The following is a 22097-nucleotide window of genomic DNA, read 5'->3' as shown; positions in this document are numbered from 1 at the left end:
TATTTTTGCGTATGGTGTGAGGAATGCTGTCATTTCATTGATTTACATATAACTGTTCAGTTTTCCCAGTACCACTTACTGAAGAAGCTGTCTTTTGTCCACTGTACATTCTTGCCTTCTTTGTCATAGATTAATTGACCATACGTACATTAATTGACCATGGGCTCTCTATTCTGTTCCATGGATCTATGTGTCTGCTTTCTGTGCCAATATCCTACTGTTTTGATTACTGTGGCTTTGTAGTATAGTCTGGTAAGTATTTATTGAATGGATAATGAAAAGAAAGTCCTTAAAGTCATTAAAGTCCTAACTCAGACTCCTCCTTTGAGAAGTCCTCCTTGTTCTCCTTCCTCCCATTATAGAAAGTTATCTACTCTCAATTATGTCCTGTTTCTTACTACTTCACCCCAAACACACACATAGAATACACTGGCAGCTCATAGTACTTTGAATATAACAGATGATTAAGAAACTATGAACAAATGAATCCATTTGAAAATCTTAGGGTTCTCAGTAGGCTTTGAAAATAAAGACAAACCTATATAAGGGAAGTTTAATTTTCTGAGAAAAACTTCTTGATTGTAAAAGAACCTTAGAAGCAGTTTTCTTTCATGTGATTCCTTGTTTTAGTGCCACAGACTTGGTTCTGAGAAATCATTTCTTCTCTTTTAGTGGAATAATTGCTTGTTCAGGTGTGAAAACATTGTACTTAACAGTGGAAGAAATGGTTTGGCGACATCTTGCATTCTTGTCAAACCCCTAGTGGAATTAAAATAGATAGAAGTTGATCAGAGAAAGTCATGTGACTTAGTAAGGAAGCCAGGCTGGGTGACAGGAAGGGGCTATCATCCACCTCAGGCATAGCTAGTTTTAAGTATCATGTAAAAAGGTCTAGCTCGTAACTCTAAACCCATCTGAATCAGAATTTATTTGCTTAGAAATATTTGGGGTCAACGTGATTTTCATATGGCTCTTAAAGACCATACCTGTAGAATCTGAATTACATAATTGGTGATTTAGACAGTGTATTAGTTTACTATGGCTGCTGAAACAAAAGTTCCACAAACTGGGTGGCTTAAATGGCATAAATTCGTCTCACAGTTCTGGAGGCTAGAAGTCCAAGATCAAAATGTCAGTGGGCCTGTGAGGGAGAATCTATTCAGTGTCTCTCTCTTAGCTTCTGGTGGTTTGCTGGCAATCTTGGGTGTTACTTGGCTTGGAGATGTGTTGTCTTTTATCTCTGCCTTTATGTTCACATAGTATTCTCCCTGTGTGCATTTCTCTTCATGTGGCATTCTTTTAATAAGAATATAGTCAAATTGGATTGGGGGCCTACCCTATTCTAGTATGACCTCATCTTAACTAATTACATCTACAATAACCCTATTTTCAAGTAAGGTCACATTCTGAGGTACGGAGGTCTTTGACATATATTTTGGGGGGGACACAGTTCAATCCATAACAGATAGGCTCAATTATTTCATATCTTTCCTCCTCTTGGCATGGGCAGATCAAATGTACACATCTCTGGAATGGAAACAAGTGTTTTGATGATTATTTAAATGTATCACACATTTATTCAATATCTGTAGTGAGGTTGTAAAGAACACTGAATTTTGTAAATTGCAAACATTATGCAATTTTGCTCCTATAGTACAGTATTCTGAAAAATCTTTAATCTCCCTTACTTTTGAAAAACATTCTGGATTGTATCTGTCCAGGTGAAGGTATTTATGCAAAATGTTAGATTGATTTTAGGGATGAAAAGGAGACATATTTTTTTAAAAAAAGAAAGGGAAATATTTTGGTAGAAAGGAGCAGACGTCCAAATCTAAGAGTTGAGGAAAGAAGAGTAGCCAAGGTGGGAAGAGGGAAGTGCTGAGGCTTGAGAGGTGAGGTCTGTTCCTCTGTAAACTAGTCTCTGTGTGGGGGGAAGCAGAAGATGAAAACTCAAGAGGATCATATGAGTGGAAAGAAAATGGCAGAAAGGGAAACCAGTGTCTAACTGGTGTTTCATCTGGTTTTTCAGCTGCATTTTTCATCTGTGTTATCTCTGTTCTTTCAACTATCCTCAGGGATGGTTACTGCTTCTATTTTATAGATGAGAAAAACTGACACTCAGGTTCATTAACCGAGATCATCCAGCAAAGCACATAGGGCCATGTCTGAAAGCACAGTTTTGGAGTTAATGAGACACTTGAGCTTGTTCTGATTCCCTCATTCAGTTGTGTCACTTGGGTCAAGTTATGAACTTTTATACACCTCAGTTTCTTTACCTGTAAAATGGGAATTGCATTACCTACCCCATAGTGGTGTTGTGAGGACCAAATAAGATGGTACATATAAAGGATTACTGTGGTTCCTGACATCAATTGTGCAGTCAAGAAGATAGCTGTGAGCTTTGTGATACCAAAAAATTGTAAGCAACCTAGCTATTAGTAGGGGAATGGAAAAATAGTTATCTGGTCATACATTAGAATATCATATGGCAGTTAAAATGAATGACTAAAGTCTACATGTTTCAATGTGGATAAATCTCATAAAAACAATGTTATAAAAGAATACATAGAGCACAATAACCATTTATCTGAACTTTGTAACACATTTGTGTTGTTTAGGGGTTCAGACATAAGTGGTAGAAATATAAAAATAGGAAGTAGAAAGGATATTTACTAACATCAGGAAAATGGTCACTTCTGGGAAGGGAGGAAAGGGAAAGAAATACAGCTGGGGTAGTGTTTTATGTGTGTTTGCAATGTTTTATTCTTAAAAAGTAAATAATATAGAGAATATAATACATACATAAACACACACACACATATGAATTTTTTAAATGGTACTGCTACCACCCCTTCACCCCCATTCTGATCAGGTAAAAGCGAGATTCAAATCCAAGCCCATCTCTCTGGAAAGCCCATGTTAGACTTGAGAGCATCTGTTTTCCACCACATCTTGTTTTAGAAAGATGGGAAGACAGTCATAAGATGACCTGGCTGGGGGGCTTCCAGTCGTGACAGGAAGGAGGCTGTGTGCCCATGATGTCAGTTGTCCAGTATCTGTCCTGGTCAGTTCTCCTGAATCTGGTACTTCCCTGTATTTTATCTTTTGCCTGTAGCTATAGTCAGAATCATGAGGAGAATTTTCAAGGACCACTGGTAAGGAGGTAGAGCCTTTGTGTGAGTCCCTTCTCACATGACGCAACCATTAGCATTTGAGGACTGTCATTGTATGTGATTGGGCTTGGATCACAGCCTTTCTCTTTTATTTAATACTTTAACTTGTCTGAGTCCTGGGAATTTAGGAAGCTCAACTTTCTGTTCTGATTGACCAAGTGCACATTAACACTTAGTAGTATAAGATAGTTATTTTAAACTTATTTATTTATTTTTGGCTGTGTTGGGTCTTCGTTGCTGCTTGCAGGCTTTCTCTAGTTGCGGTGAGCGGGGGCTACTCTTTGTTGTGGTGCATGAGCTTCTCACTGCGTTGGCTTCTTTTGCTGCAGAGCATGGACTCTGGGTGCACGGGCTTCATTAGTTGTGGCACGCAGGCTCAGTAGTTGTGGCTCGCAGGCTCTAGAGCACAGGCTCAGTAGTTGTGGTGCATGGGCTTAGTTGCTCCGTGGCATGTGGGATCTTCCCGGACCAGGGATCAAACCCATGTCCCTTGCATTGGCAGGCAGATTCTTAGCCACTGTGGCACCAGGGAAGTCCCAGATAGTTATTATTAATTTTGTATTATTTAGTGTCAATGACAGTGTTCCTACTCTCAAGGAGTGTCTAATCTAATTTGGTCAAGGTGTAATCTAATGAGGAGAAGGAGATGCAAGTGATGGAAACTTTTTTTTTTTTTTTGATGGAAACTTTTATACCTGAAATAAAATGCTGTGACTCACTGTATAGCTCAATAACATAATTAGAACAAATGAAGAATACTTTTATAATTCAAATTAGATTTTTATAAAACTGCTTAAGAGAATTAAGCATGCTAAGTTTATTCTTGGCATTTAAATCACACCAATATTTAAGAAAATTGAAAATTGTTGGTTTTAGGAAATAGGTCCTTGACTAGATTTTTGTGTAATTTTCTAAAGTACATTTTAGTGATAGCTAATCTTCTTGAATAATTAAATGACTTTTATTTTGGTAAAACCATATGTTTCGAGTATTAATATTTGTATGTCTAATTTATAGCCCTGGCCTAAATGACAAAGTAATAGAATATTATATATTTGCTCCACTTAACATTTAGTTTATATTAGCAAAACTAAATGCCATTTTAACTCTGGAACTTCCTGAAATTAATTACACGAGGAGGCTCTGTTTATTCTTTGTGGTTTCCCATGTTCCATGAGCCTGCCAACAAATGTTCACCTGTGGTGACTCTGCTCTTACTCAGCCCAGTGAGACACACTACTTCTCATAAATGGGAAGGAAGAGTGGTGGGTGAAGCATAACTGGGAGCTGTGACTGATTGGTGTTGACCCCATGCCTCTTTTCCTTTGCTGTGTGGATGCGAGTGAGAGCAGAGAAGGGGACTGCTGCCACCAAGAAAAAAGTGACCCTAAATGCCTCTTACCCAAACGTCTGCCCTGTTATTGCATATGGATTAACCAGCATCTTTTGGGATGCAGTCTATTCAGGAACATTTAGCTGGTCTCTGCTTTGTACTATAGTTGCCAAGTTTCCAAGAATTCTTAACCACAGGCCCACCTTCACTCAGGTTTGTTATTTTAATTTGTTTTATCTCTGTGGTCTGGCAATTTCTAAGTTATGAAATTTATTTAAAATTGTCCCATTGTGCATTATGGTTCCTAGCGAAAGCAAATACAGGTCCTCCCTGAAGGGATACACTCTCATCTAGGCCTCCTAGGAATTTCAAAGAGCAAGTTCTGCTGTAAGCTCATAAACCGTAATTACAAAAGATGTGGAGAAACAAGTAATCATGAGTTGAGTCAGCAGAAATTATAAAACAGTAGACTTAGAATCCCAAGACCTTCAGATAAGGGAATTATAAAGATAAATATTGAACCACCAAGTTAAAAAAAATACAAAAGAGAATAAAAACATGAGCACAGAACAAAAATACCATCAAAAGAGATCAGGTTGATTTTTTAAGAAGAACTACATACAACTTTTAGAAATGGTGGGTGGGTTAGACCAGAATAGATGCAATATCTGAATTCCAAGATGATATCTGAAGAAATTACCTAGAGTGTAGCACAGAAAGATAGTGTGATCAGAGATAGAAGAGATTGAAAGACAAATCAGGTCTAACATAATCCTCATCAGATTTCCAGTAGAAGAAAATGAGAATAGGAAAAGAGAGACAGTATTCAAAGAGATAGAAGATGAGAGTTTCTCATATTTCATGAAAGATGTGACTCCTTAGGTTTAGAAAACACAATTGAATCAAAGTGCAATTGAAAACAAACAAGAATTCCACATTTTGCTAAATCATGATGAAACTACACATAACACTGAATCAGAGACAAAAATCCTATAGAGAGCAAAGAAAGATCACCTGTAAAGTAATGGAAATTATATAACTGATTTGATTTCTAATTTCTACCTGTTCTGTAATTCATCTGCTTTCTTTTGACAATGTCTTTTGAATTTATTATTTTTTATCATTCAGCCCCACACCCCACAAAGCTTGGTAGTTTTTATGTCTCTTCCTGTTGTCTGTTGTTTCTATTGCTTCTTACTCATCTCATTTCTTTTTATGCTTGAATGCTGGTTATATTATTTAGAAATTTTATTTTTAAGAATAAAGTGAGAGAGCAGCACTATTTACAATAGACAAGACATGGAAACCACCCAAGTGCCCATCATCAGACAATTGGCTTAAGAAGATGTGGTATATATATATGCAATGGAATATTACTCAGCCGTTAAAAATGAGTGAAATAATGCCATTTGCAGCAATATGATTGGACCTAGAGAATATTATACTTAGTGAAAGTCAGAGAAAGACAAATACTATATGATATCACTTATATGTGGAATCTAAAGATAATACAAATAAATTTATATATAAAACAGAAACAGACTCACAGACACAGAAAACAAACTTATGGTTAACAAAGGGGAAGGGGAGGGAGGGAGGGAGGGACAAATTAGGAGTATGAGATTAACAGATACAGACTACTATACATAACAATAGATAAACTGTATAGCAAAGGGAATCATATTCAGTATCTTATGATAACTTATAATGGAATATAATCTGAAAAAAATGAAACACTTTGCTCTACATCTGAAACTAACACAATATGGTAAATCAACTATACTCCAATAAAAATAAATAAATAACATGAGAGCTAAGATGAAGGTGTCTTTTCCCAAAGAAGATTTTCATTTGCTCCTGCCAGATTCTCAGTGATGCTTCCAGTCTGGAACATCTTAATCCAGGTTCAGTGTTTGACATGTTTCAGTTCATCCAAATGATGCTCACCTACTCTACAAGTTTACCCTTACTATGAGGCCAGCTTATTTTTACAGCAGATCCTTCTGGCATATCTTTTTAGTGCAAAAGTGGTTTTGACTGCTGGATTATTTCTTTGGGTTCTTGCTTTCTTTTAGATTTTAGTATAGTTTTTCCTTACCATTTTTTTAGTCCTTTGATGCTTTCATGAACGTGTTTTATGTTTTGTTTGGCTTTTTGAATTGTCCGCAGTGGGAGGGATGGTCTGAAAATACCCATTCCCATTATCATCAAAAACACAAATCATATTCATGCTCTTTTCAAAGACTCAGATTTGTGGCCTGAACCAATAATGGAAGGTAGCTGTCAGAAAATTGTTCTGTTTAATATTCTGAAAAGGGTGAATTGTCTCTTGGTAAAATGATGCCTCATTTGAACATGAGTAATAAAAATCCTTAAAAACTTGGGTGATTTACAATTTGCAACAAAGTACATATTGAGAATAGCTCTTTAGAATGTAATTTCATAAATAAAATAAACTCTTTCATGATCTATAAGATTTTGAGCGTGATATTTGCACTCTCCATCTTCTATTTTTGCAATTGGTGCTTTATAAGCACTCAGTAATTGTTCATTGAATGAATGAGTGAATAGTGTATGTGAAAGGCAAAGCTAGGTGGATTCAAATAATGATGGTTAGGCCCTAGGAGAAGGCCTGTGATTCATGTTTCTACCAGAAAGTTGTTTAGGTAGTTGGTTTAGCCATATCGCATGAGTAATGTGTTAATGTCTGAATTTAATTTACTCATTTTATATCATCTGTCTTTAGAGCTAACCTTTCAGTAAAAAATCAGAACAAACAGCAACAACGAAAAACCTCTCCCCAGTAGTTTACTTCTTTCCTCCCCAAATAACCTGATGTTAGAATTATAGAGGCATCTCCACAAATAGCAACCAGCAGGTACAGACTGATCACATGTCCTTACTATGGCAGTACCTATAGGTGATACACTGTGTTTCTGAGTGACAGTCACATACAACAGATATTAACGTCATCACTCAGTTCATCTTCAAATGTGAAGGCCTCCAGCGACACCCACATTTACTCGTTGGATCTTTGGTGGTAAAGAAGAATATTTGTCATCCCCAGGACCTCAGATTCATTGTTTTTTTGTCATATGGAATGAAATGAATGACTCAGGTGTCCTCTTTTCATTTGTTTAGAATGTATCATGTGATAAGATCAGTTGTAGAATACCATAGGGCATCTTGGAATAATATCTTTATCCTCGTTTAATTGACAGTGCTATTTCCTGTTTTGTTGATCTCTCTCATTGACTGCACCAAAATAATTGTTTTCTGTTTTGGTGGTCTGACCTATTGTTTTATTATGGTTATTTAGAAAGTCTTATACCTGTTAATTAAAGAACAGTTCTAAGATATACCATTTTATTTAAAAAACTTGATTAGAAGTCATTTTTCATTGATTTGCATTCTGCTTATAGGAGATAAAAGTGGAAGTATAGCTGCCCCAGTGATGAGAAATTCGTGGTGGTAAACAGTGCCTCACACCCTCTCCCCGTCTCCCCCTCTCCCTGCCCGTGTTAGACATCTGTAGTTGGTTATGGCATTCTTTCTCAATGTACCTACTAACCAATCTTAGTACAGTACTTCAGGTCACTACTACCAGTCAGATGTAGCACTTGAGATGCCAGAACTAGCTTTCCTTGTGTAATCCTTTCCTGTTCACTTTGCACAAAACACCTTTTTGCATATCTATGCCTAAAGGCTTGTCTACACATAGTTATTTCCAAGCTTATGTTTTGGGTGCTGTTTCTCCCTCCCCTGAGCTGTTCTCTGTGATGCCTACCAAACAAATTTCATAACCAAATAAAGATCTCTGTAATAATAATGGTGGTAATAGCTAACATGTCTTGAGTAGTTACTATGTACCAGGCAATGTGCTAAGTGCTTAATGTGTATTATTTCATTGAATTCTTGTAACAACTCTATGAGTTAGGGACCATTATTATTTCCATTTTATAGATGGAGAAAATAGGGCAAGTCTAAATTACTGGTAAATGGAAGAGCCTGGATTTGAACTGAGGTCATTTACGTTTTCAGCCCAAATTCTTAACCTCTGAGCTGTTACCTCCCTAACAAGTAAAGGCTGGGTTAATGTGAAAGTGATTCATAGTGAACAGGCTTTTGTCTGGGCTGTCACAAGGCTAAAAAAAGCTACTACCTTTCTATTTTCCAAGAAAGTATTTTTTTAAAAGTCTGTTGGAAGACTTCATAAATGTGATTTAGGTTTTTATTAACCTCTTTTGCTTTTATCTTTCCATATTTCAGACAACCTTTATAATTTTTGAGGGAGTAGCTATCTGGCTGTCTTTTATACATTCACAGATGGCATTATTTTATCTGTCCTCATACCATCTGCAGCATCAACTTAATCTATTTCAATTGGTGTCATCTTTCATTTGTGCAGGAGTGAGTTATTAAAATAAAACTTTATATTTGTATAGCATTTGGGGTAAACGTTGTGATAAAATAAATCAATGTTTTACCCTAACAATCTTATGCAAAGAAAATTTAATTTTTTATTTTTTCACCTCATCTTGATTTATTTTATATGTAGTCTTTGAAATTCAATTGAATCAAATTCAACAGCTACTTATTGAGCACGTATCATGATCTCAGAACTATGGGACTGAAGAAATGATCCCCATTCTCACCAAGCTTACTGTCTAGCAGTAAAGATAGTAGAGAAGTAAATACAGTTGTAAGTTCCACTATGTAAAGAAAACAGAGGGTTGTATGGAAAAGGATGGCAAAGGATGAAATATAGTCTAGTGAGTCTAGAAAGCCCTTTCAGAGGAAGGGTGAGAAGGAGTTTGCCAAAGTGGAAGCTGGTAGGCAGTAGGAAAGGGGAAAGGAGTCTTCAAGGCAGAGTGAGGAGCAGATGATAAAGCCCTGATGTCAGAGAACTTGGAGTGACCGTGATGTTGGGAGAAGTTCAGTCCAGCTGGAACTTAGAGTGAAAGGAAGAGAGTGACAGGTGATCTGAGACGAGACTTGTGAGGTAAGCAGGGATCAGTTGTCTTAAAGGTCAGTTAAGGATTCTGGATTTGAATCTAAGATTAATGGCAGGTCATTGATGAGCTTAAGGCAGAGGTATGGCATGAACAAGTTTGGGTTCTAGCAAGACCACTCAGGCTACAGTGTAGAGAATGGATTGGAAAAAGGGACAAAAGTGCGCATGGGGTAGAAAGTTAGGAGGCTGATTTGGTAGAACATTTCTCTTTGTGAGAAATGATTTTTACTTAGACTAGGGTAGTGGCAATAGACATGGAAAGAACTGAATAGATTTAAGAGGTCATCCCATTGAGAATGGAAGAATCAGCCTGTGTGTCTACAAAGCTCTGGCTTGTTCTACTTTGTCATGCTAAACCAAATGCCTGTTCTACATGGCAGAGGATGAGCCAGAGAAAAAATGGAACAAAAATGAGACCTGGGGACTTCCCTGGTGGTCCAGTGGTTAAGACTCTGGACACCCAATGCAGTGGGCCTGGGTTTGATCCCTAGTCAGGGAACTAAAGATCCCGCATGCCGCAACTAAGACCCGGTGCAGCCAAATAAATAAATACATTTTTAAAAAATGAGACCTGAAGTTAGTATCTGTTTTGTGAATTCACAGGATAGTTATAAGGATAACAAAGATAAAAGCACTTAATTAATTGTGAAATACTCAATTTAATAGTTATCTAGGCAGGATTCTGATATAGGTTTGCCCTTCACATCAGCGTATATGATATCAACAGAACTTTGATAGATGTGTATTCAACAGCTGATGGCCCCATTTCCCCCCAAATGTCAGTTCACTCTTTCATTTGCTTGCTTGTTTGTTCATTCATTGATCCAAAAAGCATTTACTAAAGACCCGTTTTCTACTAGATATGTTTACTTATTTCAGTCTTTTCACATATGGCCATCATACCCAGTGTAGGCCTTTGATGTGTATAGGTGCTGGATGGGCCTTATCTCATTTAGCACACATTTAGTCAGGTTTCCATGTTGAGTTGACAGAGTCTCACCATTTCTCCCCAAACGGCCCGTCACTTTGGGTGTAGCCATTCATAAAATCCTGCAGCCCTGGCCTCCCACGTCTCCTGATGTTTTTCCTCTGCACTTTCCTTTTTGTTTTTTTGGCTGTGCTGTACGACATGCGGGATCTTAGTTCTCTGACCAGGGATCGAAACCCGTGCCCCCTGCAGTGGAAGCGTGGAGTCTTAACCACTGGACCGCCAGGGAAGTCCCATCCTCTGCACTTTCTATTGCTGCTCCCAGTCTTTGCCCAGGCTCAGTGTGCCTAGTCCCATTTCAGTCAAACACTTGATCAATTCAACCACCACCACCAAGTATTCTCTCAAAAAAGTTGGTTAGCTGAAAGAATTGCTTTTTGATTGAGGTGGTCCGTCCTTTCAGTCAGAGTAGAAAATTCATTTGCCCACTGTAGACCCATTTTATTAGCCAGGTAATACAAACAATGGTAGCAAGTAAATTTTCAATCTCAGTGGTTTAAATACAATACAAGTTTATGTTTTTGCTAATGAAACGTTCATTTGATAGCAGATGTGGGAGTGGAGGGTTTTCTGCTTTACTCACACACCCATGCTGATGGAGTCAGCAGGTGAGGGGCTCACAGAATTGCCCTGGACTCAACATCCAGTTGGCAAAGGGGGAAAGAGTGAATGTGGAAGATCACAGGAGGTTTTATGGGCCAGGGCTAAAAGTGGTGTAATCATTCCTACCCACATTTCACTGGCTAGAACTTGGGTACACAGCCATACCTCACTGCAGGGGAGGCTGGGAAGTGTAGTCTGTGTGTTTGCTCTGGAGGAAGGAAAACTTAAGGAGCCAGTCTCTGCTGGCTAGTTAATGACTAGCCATCTAGTTAATGACTTTCCTTGTGTGGTACCTGCTCTTCGATTTCGATGATAAGGGGCAGAGAAGGGCCAGAGGTATGGAGGAAGAGTCTCCTTTGTTCTTTTCTAAGTGGCTGCTCTCACAGTGCTGGGCATCAGAGTGGGAAATGTTTGCAGTCTGAGTTCCTAACATATCTGATAATTGCCATTACTCTGTTCTCACAGGGAGATAAATGCTCGACTTGATGCTGTATCTGAAGTTCTCCATTCAGAATCCAGTGTGTTTGGCCAGATAGAAAATCATCTACGTAAATTGCCTGACATCGAAAGAGGACTCTGTAGCATTTATCACAAAAAAGTAAGTGTGATAGAAATCGAATCTTTTAAAACTGATAATGTTCTTCAGCTTGAGGACACCAGGTGCTAATGGGAAACATCTCAGAGCTTTATTTTTATTTTGTAAAATCTTGCAGCTAACATGAGAGAATCCTTAGAGATTTTAATTGCACAAACTGAGATTATTCCAATTTTTGCATTGTAAATAGTAAAGTTTGCCCACTTTTGTTAACTATAGCAATACATAGAGGCCCTTCTGTTATAATACAGGATGTTCTCCTGTTTCAACCTCAAAGTATGGACCATCATCAAAATAGGAAATTTACTTAGACCATCTACTTTTAGAAAGAGATGCCTTATTTCTTTTGACCTCAGAACAACTTCTTATTTGACTTAACTGAAGGAGAAATCTGCTAGTAAAATATTTGTGGTGGTATTAATATGCAGACAAGTTTGGATATTGAGTGTAAGTAAAAAGCATTCCTTTGATTTTCATCACTTAAGCTTTACAGTTTAAGTCATAACAGTAACAAGTGAGGTTTGTTAGAGAAATAATTTGCTTATCTTCAAAATGTGCCTAAAATTTTTAAAAATTATCAATTAGTTATATTTATCGTTGTTAATAAACTTTTTATAGTGTCTTACCTACTGCAGAAGTCACTCACATACATTAGACTCTTTGTTCCTTGTAAAAAAAAAACTTGGTGAGGTTGAGAAGGTTTAGCACCTTCTTACTGGTGGGAAATTATGTATATTGCTGTCTTTATATAATGCTACAACAGCTTGCATTACCTTGACTAAATGATGATGCTAAGAAGAGGGTTAGTAACTTGTTACTAAGTGACAGAATTCATATTTAAATGAGGGTCCTTGATGGGGTTTTAGTGGCTTACATTTTTGGACATTACCATTTTTGATATAGTAGCAGTTTTGAATACCATTGCATTTTTTTCCCTGGTTGTCCCTACATAAGCAAATTTTATTTTTTGCCCAAATGTAAACCCTTGCCAATTTAATAATTTTATTGTAGAACTTTTTTTATGTGCCCAAACTTTAGTTGTGACCAATTTTTCATGAGTCTTTACTTTTTTTAGGCCTTTTCCCCCACAAAGTTTTACTAGAATAATAACTACTGCTTCCAAGAATACTTGCAGTGCCCAAGAGGACTTACGTAACTGTTCCATATGCTTCGGCTACATTTGAAAAGAAAGAACAAGTTGAAATTGGGAAATACTAATCCCTAGGGAAAAAAATGTGTGCATTGGTTAAGGGGTTTGCGGCATCTGTTGTACCATTGCTTGGTGCACTGTGTTGTTGTTTTGCTGCCAATACTAGAGGCTGCCCTAGTAGTTGAAAGTCTTATGGTTGACTCTTTTGAGGTTACAGAATGGATGTCAAACCATTTGTTATTTTGTTTTCGACCTTAACCCAGTGGCTGACAATCAGGGCTTATAACCGTTCATCAAGCAACAGATTTCCAAACACATTGCCTTCACTACTTGAAAGGATTCACTGACAGACGTTAGAGGTTTTTGTTTTTCTCAAAAGCAAATAGGAGCAAAGCTGAAAAAATTATCAATGGCTAATCAGAAGAGCTGAATCAAACTATCCATGGCATCAAAATGGATGCAGTGATTTCTATTATGCCTTCCTGCCTCTCTTTAAACTGTACTTTAATATTTGCATTTCATAAAGTTTGTGTACTTATAAAAGTTTAAAACTCTGGTAAATGTCAGAATCTAGTTCTTTTTTAAATTGAGGTATAATTGATAAACAACATTATTTTAATTTCAGGTATCAATATATAACATAAGGATTCAATGTATATATATATATATATATATATATATATATATATATATATATATATATATATTTCAGAATGTTCACAACAGTAAGTCTGGTTAACATCCTTTACCATTGCATACTTACAAAGTTTTTTTTGTTTTCTCTTGATGAGAACTTTTAAGATCTACTCTTTTAGCAACTTACAAATACTTTTCGACCATCTTCACTCATTTTGCCCACACAACCACCCCCTGCAACCACTAATGTGTGCTCTGTATCTATGAATTTGGGTTTTCGGTTTTTGTTTTTGTTTTTAGATTCCACATATGATGGAATATGATCCTTTGAAAGGTAACCAACAGGCAGAGTAGGAATGACTTTTTAGAGTTTCAAACTATACTAAAGGGACTTGTGACTCACTCAGAAGCTGTTCCTTGTTGCTGTTTCAGTGTTTACACAAGAATGTGCCTAAAGATTGATTTGAAAAGCGAAGATTAGAAATGATTTGGTAACAGACCAACTTTAGGAAGTCTGAATGCTTTAAAGCAAATTTTTATAGATTAGTTAGCTGGCTCTTGGAACATACCATCAAACACATGTCGGTTTTTTATCATTAGATTACTCTAAATAAGCTTCTGCTGTATGCACCAAATGGTGAGTGATATCCTGGGTACAGATTGTGCCAATTATGTGAAATTCAGAAAATGGTAAGGAACACGGTTTGGATGTTGTGGAAGTGGTAGGCCTAGGCCATCTGGCTGTGTGGAAAGTGTCGTGGAATAGGCACAAATAGGTATTTTTATGTTGATAATAATAGAGGATACCAAGTGGGCCGACTCTTAAATAAAATAAGCATTTCTTTTGATAGTAAGACTTCAAATTTAAATCTTAGAAAATAGTGGTAGTCATAGGAATTCATATTAACTGCTCAATAACTATTTTGTAAGAAAATGATACATAAGTGCTAAGGGTGGTGAATACATTTAAAGGATTATAGCACTTAGTAAATGTTGAAAGGAGTGTGTTTCCAGAATTTTGTAGGCGAGAATAGTTTCATAGCTAGACTGGTAGAAGCCCAAAGCCATGTGTTCAGTATGGAGCTTAGGCTGGGGTTCTTCCAGTCCTGTGATGACCTGCCTCTGCACTTGGGCATGTGTTCTCAAGCTCTTCCACAGAGAAGGTTGCTGCCAGAAATGGGGTTGAACATGAGCGACTCCAGGAGCAACTGTTTTACCCTTATCCTCAGCTTTCTTGCAGCTCCATTGAGTCATTTTGCTTAAGAAGTTTGGGAGCAACCTGCCATGGGCACTTAGGACTTGATTGCAAGCACTTCTGGTTTTCACCTTGCTTCTGTTGCTGACTTAAACTTTATATCATACCTGAACGTGAACCATCAATCCCCTTTTTTGCTTATCAAATTACAATAATTACAAGACATTATTATTTAGAAATTCTATTGAAAATGTTAATTTTTGCTCTTTTATTAGAATGTACTATTAAATGACTCTAGGTCAATTCTAGGCTGTAAATTAATTCTAGGCTGCACATTTATACAAACAGTGCAGCTTCCTGTATGCATCTTTCCCAGCAAGCCATGGCCTGTCTGGAGAAAAGGTGCTTTATGATGCATTTTCAACTCAGCTTTTGTTCAGGTGGACCTAGCTTCCTTTTTTTTCTTTTTGCGTAATTTACTTCATTCCTTGTAGTTAATTATTATCTTTCTAAATATGTTCTTAGCATTCATCCATTTATACATATATGTGTATATATATGTGTGTGTGTGTATATATATATATATACACTATTTATGTTGTGTACTTATCATTAACTCAAACTTACATTGTCCTCTCATCTCCAGATATTTATTTTCATCAAATATTCTGTTAATTTCATTTTCTTGAGCCTTCCTACCTGATCCAACCTGTACTGGTTGCCCTGCTATACCTGTTGAATAGCTGTCTTCTTAGATTCCCTTTATTTCCCTTGAACTGAATCTTCTGTTTTCTGTATTCCATAACTTCCTCTTGGTTTATTCCATCATTTTGGTAGAGTACGTTCTCTAGAAGCATCCTGAGAAAGGGCACTGGAAGTAAGTTTTGAAACATAGATGTCTGGAAATGTCTTTTTTCTTTTACTCTCACATTTGATTGGTAGTTTGGTTAGGTATAAAAATTTTAAGCTATAAATTATTTTCCTTCAGAATTTTGTGTGACTTCATTGTCTTCTTCAATAGCTTCTACTATTGTTGTTAAACAGTCTGAAGTCATACTGGTTCCTGATTCTTTGTGTGACTTTTTGTTGTTGTTGTTCTTTTTTTCTCTCCTTCTGGAAACGGAAGATTCTCTCTGTCTCCAGTGTTTTAAAATTTCATGATTTGCCATGATTTGGTTCTGTTTTAATTCATTGGCAATCAAGCCACAATCAAGTTCTGGCAATCAAGTTCTGGGAAATTTTTCTGAATTATTATTATTTAAAGTTTGGAAGTACAATTATAAATTCAAAATTATTTTTTTTATTGAAGTATAGTTGATTTACAATGTGTTAATTTCTGCTGTACAACAAGGTGATTCAGATATGTGTGTGTATGTATATATATATGTATATATATATATATACACACACATTCTTTTTTTAATGTATTCTTTTCCATTATGGTTTATCACAGGATATTGAATATAGTTCTCTGTGCTATACAGTAGGACCTTGTTGTTTATCCATTCCATATATAATAGCTTACATGTGTTAACCCCAACCTCCCACTCCACCCCTCCCCCAACCCCCTCCCTCTTGGCAACCACAAGTCTATTCTCTATGTCCATGAGTCTGTTTCTGTTTCATAGATAGGTTCATTTGTGTCATGTTTTAGATTCCACATATAAGTGATAATCATATGGTATTTGTCTTTCTCTTTCTGACTTCCTTCACTTAGTATGATAATCTCTAAGTCCATCCATGTTGCTGCAAATGGCATTATTTCATTCTTTTTTTATGTCTGAGTAGTAGTCCACTGTATATATGTAACACATCTCTGAATTATTTTTTGATGATTTCTTTCTTTCTGCAGCTCTATTATTTGGGTTGATTGAATCTTCTGGACTGATTATCGAACTTTCTTCTGTATTTCCATCTCTTTACACTTTTGCTTTACCTTCTTGGAAATTTTATCACGTTGATCTTCTGCCTGTTTTGTTGCATTTTTCATTTCTACTCTGATAGTTCAAGTTCTAAAAATTTTTGGTTGTTTTCTTATTCTCTGAATGTTTCTTTTTTTAAAAAAATAACATGCCATTCTTACTTCATGATTCTCTGTTTATTTCAGTACTCTTATTTCAGTATTCTCTGTTTAACTGAGGATATTGTTAACATTTTTTTTAGAAGATTTCTTCTATCTGTATAGGCTCTGTTTTTTCTAGTATTTGTTGGTCCATTAATTGATTGTTTTAATTTTTGCATTTCATGTTAGAATTTTTAATCTGTCTGATCATTTTTAAAGAGTGGGGAACTAAAATGCCGATAGCAAGGTCTGTGTAGTTGAATGTGGCTTGCAAATTATGAGGTGAACTGTAGTGTGAACTCAATGGTCCACTTATTGGGGGAACTCCTGGTATATGGTATCTTTAGAATTTTCCTCTTGGGCTTGTGAGATTTCCCAGGGACTCTTTCAGTTTTCTGACTGCTAATGTTCTGGGAGCTCAGTGGGGACAGCTGGGAATCTCAGCATTCGGTTTGTACTCATTCCTTTAATCCCTTGCTTTTGGTGGTACTCTCATCCTTCACTGTGCCTGAAGCTGGTACACACACCCTATGTTTTACCTTCTCCAGAGAAGAAGACTACAGTTGACCCTTGAACAGCGTGGGTTTGAACTGTGCGTGTCCTCTTATAGCAGATTTGTTTCAGTAAATATGTACTACAGTACTACATGATCCATGGTTGGTTGAATCCATGGATGTAGAAACACAAATATGCAGGGCTGACTGTAAAGTTATATTCAGATTTTTGACTGTGTGAAGGGTTGGCACCCCTAACCTCCACATTGTTCAAGGGTCAACTGTAGTCTTCTGTAGGGTAGGAAGATGGTGGTAGTTTAGTAGCATATAGAGGAATAGGGGATTGAGGAATTTAATTGATGCTTAATTCACTTTCAACCAGTTGTTTTCTCCCCTCCCAACTCCCCTACTCCCAGCTTCCACTTCCACTTTGTGCCACCAGTTCCTGAGTCTTAGGATTCTGGGTATAACTCAAGTGGGGTCCTACTTTTCCTCATAGCTGCTTAAGATTCAAATACCTTGAGGCTTCTAAGTCAATTACTGTTAGTCCATTTTCTTTGTAGCTTCTAAGGGATTGTTGCTGTTGTTTTTCCTCCTAATCTTGAGGTTTCATGACTTTTAAAACAATCTTGGTCTGTAGCTTCAAGACAGAGTGAAATTAGATGCACATGTTTAGCACATACTCTTTATCCCAAGCTCCAAAAGTAAAAATTATTCACGTTCGAAGATGGAGTAGAAGGATGTGTGCTCACTGCCTCTTGTGAGAGCACCAGAATTAGAACTAACTGCTGAACAGTCATCGACAGAAAGGCACTGGAACTCACCAAAAAAGATACCCTACGTTCCAAAGACAAAGGAGAAACCGCAGTGAGACGGTAGAAGGGGTGCAATCACAGTAAAATCAAATCCCATTACTGCTGGGTGGACGATTCACAAACTGGAGAATGATTATACCACAGAAGTCCGCCCACTGCAGTGAAGGTTCTGAGCCCCATGTCAGGCTTCCCAACCTGGGGTCTGGCAATGGGAGGAGGAATCCCCAGAGAATTGGACTTTGAAAGCCAGTGGGATTTGATTGCAGGACTTCAACAGGACTGGGGGGAAACAGAGACTCCATTCTTGGAGGGCACACACAAAGTAGTGTGTGCACCAGGACCCAGGGGGAAGGAGCAGTGACCCCATAGGAGACTGAACCAGACCTACCTGCTAGTGTTGGAGGGTCTCCTGCAGAGGCGGGGGGTGGCTCACTGCCGGGAAAGGACACTGGTAGCAGAAGTTCTGGGAAGTACTCATTGGTGTGAGCCCTCCTGGAGTCTGCTATTAGCCCCACCAAAGAGCCTGTAGCCTCCAGTGCTGGGTCACCTCAGGCCAAACAATCAACAGGGAGGGAACACAGGCCCACCCATCGGCAGGCAGGTGGATTAAAGTTTTACTGAGCTCTGCACACCAGAGCAACACTTAGCTCTACCCACTAGTCGCTCCCATCAGGAAGCTTGCACAGGCCTCTTAGATAGCCTCATGCACCAGAAGGAAGACAGCAGAAGCAAAAAGAGCTACAGTCCTGCAGCCCGCAGAACAAAAACTACAATCACAGAAAGACAGACAAAATGAAAAGGCAGAGGACTGTGTACCAGATGAAAGAACAAGATAAAACCCCAGAAAAACAACTAAATGCAGTGGAGATAGGCAACTTTCCTGAAAAAGAATTCAGAATAATGATAGTGAAGATGATCCAGGACCTCGGAAAAAGAATGGAGGCAAAGATCGAGAAGATGCAAGAAATGTTTAACAAAGACCTAGAAGAATTAAAGAACAAACAAACAGAGATGAACAATACAATAACTGAAATGAAAAATACACTAGAAGGAATCAGTAGCAGAATAACTGAGGCAGCAGAACGGGTAAGTGACCTGGAAGACAGAATGGTGGAATTCACTGCTGCAGAACAGAATAAAGAAAAAAGAAAGAAAAGAAATGAAGACAGCCTAAGAGACCTCTGGGACAACATTAAATGCACCAACATTCGCATCATAGGGGTCCCAGAAGGAGAAGAGAGAGAGAAAGGACCCGAGAAAATGTTTGAAGAGATTATAGTCGAAAACTTCCCTAACGTGGGAAAGGAAATAGCCACCCAAGTCCAGAAAGCACAGAGAGTTCCAGGTAGGATAAAACCAAGGAGAAACACACCGAGACACACAGTTATCAAATTGACAAAAATTAAAGAAAAAGAGAAATTATTAAAAGCAACAAAGGAAAAATAACACACAAGGGAACTCCCATAAGGTTAACAGCTGATTTCTTAGCAGAAACTCTGCAAGCCAGAAGGGAGTGGTACAATATATTTAAAATGATGAAAGTGAAGAACCTACAACCAAGATTATTGTACCCAGCATGGAGCTCATTCAGATTTGATGGAGAAATCAAAAGCTTTACAGACAAGCAAAAGCTAAGAGAATTCAGCACCAACCACCAAACCAGCTCTACAACAAATGCTAAAGGAACGTCTCTAAGCGGGAAACACAAGAGAAGAAAAGGACCTAAAAAACAAACCCAAAATAATTAAGAAAATGATAATAGGAACATACGTGTCAATAATTACCTTAAATGTGAATGGATTAAATGCCCCAACCAAAAGACACAGATGGGCTAAATGGATACAAAAACAAGACCCATATATATGCTGTCTACAAGAGACCCACTTCAGACCTAGGGACACATACAGACTGAAAGTGAGGGGATGGAAAAAGATATTCCATGCAAATGACAATCAAAGGAAACCTGAAGTAGCAGTACTCAGATAAAATAGACTTTAAAATCAACAGTATTACAAGACAAGGAAGGACACTACATAATGATCAAGGGATCAATCTAAGAAGACATAACAATTGTAAATATATATGCACCCAGCAAAGGAGCACCTCAATACATAAGGCAAATGCTAACAGCTACAAAAGAGGAAATTGACAGTAACACAGTAATAGTGGGGGAATTTAACACCTCACTTACACCAATGGACAGATCATCCAGGCAGAAAATTAATAAGGAAATATAAGCTTTAAATGACACAATAGAACAAATAGATTTAATTGATATTTATAGGACGTTCCATCCGAAAGCAGCAGATTACACTTTCTTCTCAAGTGCACACAGAACATTCTCCAGGATAGATCACATCATGGGTCACAAATCAAGCCTCAGTGAATTTAAGAAAATTGAAATCATATCAAGCATCTTTTCTGACCACAACACAATGAGATTACAGGTAAAAAACCGTGCAAAATGCAAACACATGGAGGCTAAACAATATGCTACTAAATAACCAAGATATCACTGAAGATATCTAAGAGGAAATCAAAAAATACCTAGAGGCAAATGACAATGGAAACACGACGATCCAAAACCTATGGGATGCAGCAAAAGCAGTTCTAATGGGGAAGTTTATAGCAATACAATCCTCTCTCAAGAAACAAGAAAAATTTCAAATAAAAAATCTAGGGCTTCCCTGGTGGCGCAGTGGTGGAAAGTCCGCCTGCCAAGGCAGGGGACGCGTGTTCGTGCCCCAGTCCGGGAGGATCCCACGTGCTGCGGGGCGGCTGGGCCCGTGAGCCATGGCGGCTGGGCCTGCGCGTCTGGAGCCTGTGCTCCGCGACGGAAGAGGCCACAGCGGTGAGAGGGCCACATACCACCAAAAAAAAAAAAAAAATCTAACTTTACACCTAAAGGAACTGGAGAAAGAAGAACAAAAACACCTCAAGTTAGTAGAAGGAAAGAAATCACAAAGATCAGAGCAGGAATAAATGAAATAGAGACAAAGAAAACAATAGCAAAGATCAATAAAACGGAAAGTTGGTTCTTTGAGAAGATAAACAAAATTGATAAACCATTAGCCATACTCATCAAGAAAAAGAGGGAGAAGACTAAATCAGTAAAATTAGAAATGAAAAAGAAGTCAAAACAGACACCGCAGAAATACAAAGCATCCTAAGAGACTACTGCAAGAAGCTCTATGCCAATAAAATGGACAACCTGGAAGAAATGGACAAATTCTTAGAAAAGTATAATCTTCCAAGAGTGAACCAGGAAGAAATAGAAAATATAAACAGACCAATCACAAGTAATGAAATTGAAATTGTGATTAAAAATCTTCCAGCAAACAAAAGTCCAGGACCAGATGGCTTCACAGGTGAATTCTATCAAACATTTAGAGAAGAGCTAACACCCATCCTTCTCAAACTCTTGCAAAAAATTGCAGAGGAAGGAACACTCCCAAACTCTTTCTATGAGGCCACCATCATCCTGATACCAAAATCAGACAAAGGTACGACCAAAAAAAGAAAATTACACACCAATATCATTGATGAATATAGATGCAAAAATCCTCAATAAAATACTAGCAGACAGAATCCAACAACACTTTAAAAGGATCTACACCATGATCAAGTGGGATTTATCCCAGGAATGCAAGGCTTCTTCAATATGTGCAAATTAATCAATGTGATAACACCATATTAACAAATTGAAGAATAAAAAAACATATGATCATCTCACTAGATGCAGAAAAAGCTTTTGACAAAATTCAACACCCATTTACGATAAAAACTCTCCAGAAAGTGGGCATAGAGGGAGCCTACCTCAACATAATAAAGGTCATATATGACAAACCCACAGCAAACATCATTCTCAATGGTGAAAAACTGAAAGCATTTCCTCTAGGATCAGGAACAATACAAGGATGTCCACTCTTGCCACTATTACTCAACATAGTTTTGGAGGTCCTACCCATGGCAATCAGAGAAGAAAAAGAAATAAAAGGACTACAAATTAGAAAAGAGGAAGTAAAACTGTCACTGTTTG

General features: G+C 37.6%; 1 protein-coding gene across 1 annotated transcript in view; it reads left to right on the top strand.

Annotated features, from left to right (window-relative positions):
- Positions 1-22097, top strand: part of MSH3 (mutS homolog 3) — a 180989-nt gene that overhangs the window by 75917 nt on the left and 82975 nt on the right. The window contains exon 13 of the mRNA XM_060009221.1: positions 11577-11709. Coding sequence (XP_059865204.1) covers positions 11577-11709 — 133 coding nt within the window. The remainder of the gene's footprint in view (positions 1-11576; positions 11710-22097) is intronic.

The sequence above is a fragment of the Delphinus delphis genome, chromosome 3, assembly GCF_949987515.2.
Source record: "Delphinus delphis chromosome 3, mDelDel1.2, whole genome shotgun sequence".
NCBI lineage: Eukaryota > Metazoa > Chordata > Mammalia > Artiodactyla > Delphinidae > Delphinus > Delphinus delphis.
Note: the sequence above shows the minus strand (reverse complement) of the source record. Positions and strands in the feature narration are given on the sequence as shown.